Source organism: Opisthorchis viverrini (genome assembly GCF_000715545.1).
Source record: "Opisthorchis viverrini unplaced genomic scaffold opera_v5_141, whole genome shotgun sequence".
Lineage (NCBI taxonomy): Eukaryota > Metazoa > Platyhelminthes > Trematoda > Opisthorchiida > Opisthorchiidae > Opisthorchis > Opisthorchis viverrini.
Genome location: NW_008751798.1, coordinates 385,534 through 392,269, shown reverse-complemented (window position 1 = coordinate 392,269; position 6,736 = coordinate 385,534). Strand labels below are relative to the sequence as shown.

Here is a 6,736-nt window from a genome sequence, read left to right as displayed (position 1 = left end):
CGCATTCAGCGAAGGCCAGAGAGTGTTGGTTCGTGACTACAGCGGCAGACGCCCTACGTGGACCCCAGGACTCATTCTTCGCCGGCGCGGCAAAGTGTTCTACGAGATTCAAGTTGGTCCAGCCAAGCGGATACGCCACGCGACCCAAATCTGGCCGACAGATGCGCCGATCCTGCCCACAGGAGAGTGATATGAGTCTAGAAATGCTTCTGGACACTCTTGACCTCGGAATCATCCCAGAAAGTCAATCAGTTGCTTCGTCAGAGGCCCAGCCTGAGCACGGATTACAACCGCGACTTGGACAGACAGGATCCGCAAGCCAGTGAGGCCACTGCAAGTGAACCCCCAGCTTCGAAGCTACGTCAACAAACTTCAAGGGGGAGGTGTTAGGCAGGAATCCACGCGGATCCCACTATACCGCACGTCTTTAGGCGCTGCTACGGCCGAGAAGCCTGGCCCGCTCGAGGTTGACCCAGAATTCGGGAGGCTTGCCGGTCCGGCAACAAGACGAGATCTGATTGGTCAACAATCTGGACCCAACAGCCAATCATGACCCAGTATTGGCAAAATGCCGATTGCCAATGGCGCATCCAGAACGCGTCAGAAATTCCAAAAAGTTATAACCGCTTACGCTATATATACGAAGCGCTGTACAACTGTTCTTGACTTCGTTTTGGGCGTTAATAGACCTTGTGCACCTTTGGTGGTGAACGCTAGCTTGGGAGGCTCAGACCGAGAACTAAGCTGAGGAAAATACGGTTACTACAGTGAACATATAGCCAAGTTTGAAAACTTAAGGGAGACTTACGCTTACATTGAAAACGTCACTATTTGTGAAAATAACCAAAGCGAGGATGCCCAGAACCTCAAATCTTTCTATGAAGTAATGAAAAATATAGAATTACCCTTAATGCAAGAAAAGCACCATAGCAGTCAAACAAATACGCCTTTTCGGCTATGAAGTCCCTGAAAGAGTTATCAAACCAGATGCTGAACGAATGCGCCCTACACGTATTCTCCATCATCCACATGACGCTAAATCCAAACAACGAGCTGCTGCTATCGTTTCCGGGAAAGTTTGGTAACAACCGGTAGATTTATTGCTCGGCAATGTTCCGTTTTTGACACAAAAGCTTCGTCAGGCCAAGTGACTAGGTTACGAGGTTGGTCGAGATTTGAGGCGGAAGGAGAACCAATCAGTTAAGTCAAGCTAAATCTCTGTCGGGTGTTGGCCGAGGGATTTTATGTGTTAGGGTGGGTGATCAAGTGTTAGGTCGGTGGGAAACCTACATGGGTTTGGGCCCAACCCAGGATCTAGTTCTTTTAGTTCGATCCACTTGATGGTCCCTCTTGAACGTCGTTTACACTTTCTGTCCGTTTGTGTGGATGAGCTAGTGCTAGGATGGTTGTGTAAGAGGGATGCTGTGAACTTTGGTCGGGTTGGGATTTCCACCCCCACCTCCTGTTCTTGCTTATGATTCTACTGGATTGACAACCCCACAGTCACGTTTCAACTCGGCTTATCTAAGACCGTTCACCAATTCCACACCCTAGATTCTATTCACGCTGTGATGCTTGGTAATTTCCACCACCTCAGCTATCAGCGGCTGTAGAATCAATCGGTTCCAAGCATTTTTCACCTGATTGAGCTGCTCGTATATTTGCTTATTATTCGCTTCTCTGACAAAACTAGTATGCTTGTCAAAGATAAAACAGCAGTCTCTCGAAAATCTAAAGAATGAGTTAGAAAACGCTACGGTTGTGACAGATGACTACAATTCACCCTTAGTTGTCGAAACGGACGCCTCAGATATAGTCATAACCGCATCTCTGACTCAGAAATGCCGTCCGGTGGCTTCCTTTCACACCAAGCATGCGTCATTTCATTCTTTCCAAAGACTTCCCGTTTTCCCTCCGAGGTGTGAAAGATATCATCTAAAAATATACCGTTTCTGGCGCCATCAAACCGCAACTTTACTAACCAACCCCTGCTACGCTCCCCCGTTCAAACGAATTAGCGCCGATTTCAAAGGACCTTTGCCTTCTGTTACTAGAAACCGATATAATTGACGAGCTTCTCCGTTGTCCCTTTGTCTTTCCATGTGCAGATACATGTGCGCCTACCCGTCATCAACGTTATCTACGTAAAATAATCGCGTTGTATCGTATGCCTGCGTGTGTACATTCGGATCGTGGAGATGCCCCAAACCATTCGCGCAGATTTACTGGTGTTGCAAGCATTGTTATGGCACTATGCCGCCACACAAGCAAACCCTTCTTGACGTGAGTTGTCCTGTATAGCTTAGGATACGCGCACGGCACTGTAGGTCGGAACATGTCAACGTACGACGGGTTTATAATAAGGTAACTAGGACAGAGGATGGAACAAGTAGTGTCAACCCGATAATTAGTCGGGTACTCAATCCCAGATTCTAGGGGGAATATGGTGATGTTTGCTTAGAAAATATTTGAATTGCCTGTTTCGGTAAGCAAACAGTTTAAAACCAGGAGAGACATACCGCGATATCGGGGGCCTGGTATCGTTCGCAAAGCTTGTCGCAGCCGAACCGCATAGCATCACCTTACGCCGTTGACTCAGAGTTCCACTGGCTGTAGACGTTGACGCTCGAAATACGACATCACCACCTCCACGAAGCGTTCGGAGTCCAAGATTGGGAGTCGGATTGGTAGAAATGACCGCATTTCTACTGACGGTGTTTAACGAAGACACGCTTGGCGTAGGTGAGACAGACGAGTGTGTGGATAGTCCATCTTCACCCGAATTCACCCCATGACGGACGTAAGTGAAGGAATCGGAAGATTTTGCCGCTTCGCCCGTCGGCTGTTTATCCTTAGTTGATGGAAGGTGGCCGTTTGTAGACGATACTATGGTCAGTGAACTACTTTGACTGGCGGAACTTAGGCCTCCAACAGAGGACACGGTAGACGAGGTGACAGAGATCGGTCGTGAACATAATGATACCGTATCCACTACAGGATCTGGAGTGAAGAGAAAGTATAGAGCGAAAATGCACTGGGTTAGTAAAAGTTGGGATTTAAAAAAAACGTTCAGCTGTAGCACCCTCTCGGTGCCAAGCTACCATGCCACCCGAAAGAAGCACGAGGGCTAGGATACTGCTAGGTTGCCGAAGTCCAGACAGGGGAAGTCGAGAGGCAGAGGTCGGGTTCGAACCACGGACCTTCCGGTCAGTAAATTCGCGCTCTAATCACTTGGCCCATCTCGCCCCCCAAAGTTGGGATTTAGCAAATAAATGTTGATATGCCACATGAAGATTCTAAAAATAGACGATGAACTATGAACGTAGAGGACAAGATACATGGAGGGATACAATTTCATCGCTCACCTGGTAACAGGGGTTTACTAATCAAGACCGGGGGACTAATAGTGAGCCGATTCTTACTAGTTAGACCTTCGGGAGGTTCGGAACACTTTCGGCCTAGCGTACCAGTCAACCCATAGGACGTGGTCGTGGCGCTGATCGGAACCTTGGATACAGACGAACTGCGCCTTCTCAAACTGCCAAAAGTGCTACGTTTCCAACGCGTTCGGAGACTTGGAGTCATGCATGGAGCATCGAGTGAAGTGATCACAGTGGTGGCTGACCTAGTGGGGGCCCGGGATTCCCTACCGTCGATGGCCGTTTGTTTTTCGGAAGCGACAGAAACCAGTGAAACAGGGTACGAAGGGGATGCTGGAAGGGTGCATGGTTCCGCGGATGTGTTGGAGACGGAGTTTTTCAAGTGATTTGGTGGATCCGGTAGTGCAGGTGGATTGGAAGTACTAAAATAAAACAAGAAAACCATATGTTGAGTGCTTTCGAAGCCACCAGAGAGCGGAATGATAGTGGATCGTCATCAGACTTACTGGACAGCATTCACATGCCGCACACTCCGGTCTCCAAAAACATCACCGACAGATTGATCCTTAGGCAACGAGGTATCAGAGCTGTCCGGCTCTAACTTAATGCCCGTCTCATTTGGATCGATGCTGAAGCATTTGAAAACCTCATCCAAGAGGGATGTGCCAAAATAGAGTCCCTAGTAGGTATGGAGACAAAATTAGTGATTAGGTTCGAGAAACTCAGCAGACGACGCTGGAGAGGTTGGCAAACGAGGCTGACAACATCTTACCATTGAGCCAAGATCTGACTCTGTCTCGGACTTGAACAGATCGTCCAAGGCATGACCATTCGATTGCCCATTGGTGCTGGACTGCATCTTGAGGTCCAACTTTGGCACTGATTTCGCTGCTGAGATCTTCTCAGATACGGGAGACGAAAAGTCACGTCTCGTTATCGGCCTGCCCAACGACTCAGCATCGTTAACCTATTGAGAGGAATGAAGCGTGGTTAAATAAAGCACTGTAGACCAAAATTTTTCTATCCAACTACGACCACTTTCATTAACTAGCTGGAATGCAGTGTCAAAAGCCACAATAGACTGACACTGTGGACACCGTGAAGGAAACCAATGGACTTTCTACTAAGTTGCACGAAAAAATCGTTCAGCTGTCGCACCCTCTCGGTGCCCAACTGCCACGCCACCATAAGGGAAACACGAGGGCTGGGAGACTGTCAGGTTGCCCAAGCCTAGACACGGGAAGTCGAGAGGCAGAATTCGGGTTCGAACCACGGACCTTGTGGTCAGTAAATTCGCGCTCTAACCACATGGGCCATCTCGCCCAACGACGATGAGCCCATCACAAGACGTTTACAAAGTGGAGGTTACCAATTAGCAAATTGGAATTTTTCCAATGATGCTAGTCACATTCAGTGTTTGTCAGCGTCGACTGCATCAACAAACATTCTTCGCCAAATGTTGACGTATAATGTCTTCGAAAACACACACGCACAAGACTCCGGGTTTGTAAGGCATCTCAACACAAACAAGTGGGCTCTGATTGCTCATGGTTTAGTTTCTTGGCTTTCCGCGGTGCGGCGACGGCGTACGGTAGATCCCGCAACCACCTACAACATTGAACTATGTCCATGACAGCTGTCACAAAGTCTATCCATCCCATCATCTTGGCACAACAGTGCTAATCACGGTGTGAATTCTCGAATGAAGGCCAGATCTGACGGAGTGAGCTGATGAGAGCGACCCATGCTCCAACGGTTCTGTGCTTCACACGTTTCTGCTGCCTTGTAGTCTGCACGTGATTGTGCGATCGTACACATACCCATGTTACCCCCATGTTACTCCATGAATATATCCCCGATGCGAAGCGCCGTTCAGGTTACGGCGTCCCCGGTAAGCGACACTTCCGACGCCGGCTCAGCAGTCGTGGTGGAACATGTGCAAGATGGGCCTCGTTTACCTCCCATCAAAATCAGAGCACATTGCCTAAAGACTGCTGGGAACGTCCGATTGCGGAGCCGAAAATAATTCACATCAGTGGAGTCATTGTGGAGAACGATGGGTCCAAGATACACACAAGATTTCGTCGACCGCTAGGACGGATGGAGGATTCTGAAGCGCAACTTAGCTGATCGAATCGACGATAAGTACTGCAATTACTCCGCTGTACATTACCGCTCAGCTCCGAACAGAGAGTAAGTTTGCGAAGAAGTCAAATTCTTTCGGGAAAAACGTAGCATTCATCCTTCTGCCCTAATATATTCACCACCCGACGAGACTCATAAGAACACCTGGAGGGCGACAAAAGGGACTGAGGAAGGGCAGGTCTCTAATGTTCCGATTTTTAGAGCTGAGCTGGATGGGTAAAACACAGAAACACCAAGCTACAGTTAACGGCAATCTGTGGCAACATGTGGGTTGTGCGGATCTGATCAAGGCTTCCCAACCCGTACGTAGTTTTTCCTGGACAATCATCACCTCACTGGAACTGTCATATCTGCACCACTTTCTTGGAACTCTCAGAATTTTGGCAGTGGATTTCCGACTTCCGTATTCACCAATGAAACCGGATATTATTCGTCTCAACCGAATACGACGTGATATGTGCAAATAGCGAGATCGTGCGCTCATTAGAGCGCCAAGGATTTTCCGGAGAAAGGTTCAAGTTGTTGACCTACATCAGTAATCGCCACGTTCCAGAGATCAGACATCCGCGTTCCCACGCGATTTGCGTGAAGATACTTTCGTTTTGCCCACAGCATCAATCTCCGCGAACCGCTAGAATGTGAGCTCATCAACCGCTTTGGAATATCAAAAAACGAGACTTCAGTTGACTACAAGGTGTGATTTCGACTGCCTGTAGATCGCAGGAAGAGTTAATACTTCTTCCTAGAGTAATTCTGATAAACATCGGAAGGTTGCAGGCATCGGACCAAATAAGGACAAAAAAGGATCACAGTGAAGGCCGATAAAAATTTGGTTCCGTATCTAGCAATTCATCTAGATGCAAACTGATGCATGGTCAGTGCGCTTTATAATCCATCGCCGAAGAAAGCTACTGCTATACAGATATAAGTAAAAAAGGAAAGTGTCAATGCCAGACATAACGGATGACCTATGAAGAACTCACCGTTGTCTCTGACACGTTCGACGGAGACCGGGCAACCCTTTGAGAACAACGCACAATGTCCAATCCATCTAAAACAAATCGAGGAGCTGATTAAAGATGGTTGAAACAAGGTCGTCTTTGGCACACAACTGTGACGCAGCCTGTAGAAAAACAGTGGTACAGATTAGTCAGATTCTTCGGGCACTCGGAAGATTGGGGACTCTGTGGTCCCAACTGCCTTGATCCGTA

General features: G+C 48.1%; 2 protein-coding genes across 2 annotated transcripts in view; one reads left to right on the top strand and one right to left on the bottom strand.

Annotated features, from left to right (window-relative positions):
- T265_06670 (hypothetical protein) overlaps nt 1-6,736 on the bottom strand; it is a gene marked incomplete at both ends in the record, with an annotated part of 81,763 nt that overhangs the window by 27,069 nt on the left and 47,958 nt on the right. Inside the window, 5 exons of the mRNA XM_009171995.1 lie at nt 2,520-3,000; nt 3,366-3,802; nt 3,887-4,059; nt 4,153-4,347; nt 6,509-6,576. Of these exons, the coding sequence (XP_009170259.1) occupies nt 2,520-3,000; nt 3,366-3,802; nt 3,887-4,059; nt 4,153-4,347; nt 6,509-6,576 (1,354 nt within the window). The remainder of the gene's footprint in view (nt 1-2,519; nt 3,001-3,365; nt 3,803-3,886; nt 4,060-4,152; nt 4,348-6,508; nt 6,577-6,736) is intronic.
- On the top strand, nt 5,214-5,510 carry T265_06669 (hypothetical protein; the record flags this gene model as incomplete). The annotated part of the gene is made up of 1 exon (XM_009171994.1): nt 5,214-5,510. One exon carries the CDS (start codon nt 5,214-5,216, stop codon nt 5,508-5,510), a length of 297 nt encoding a protein of 98 aa, XP_009170258.1.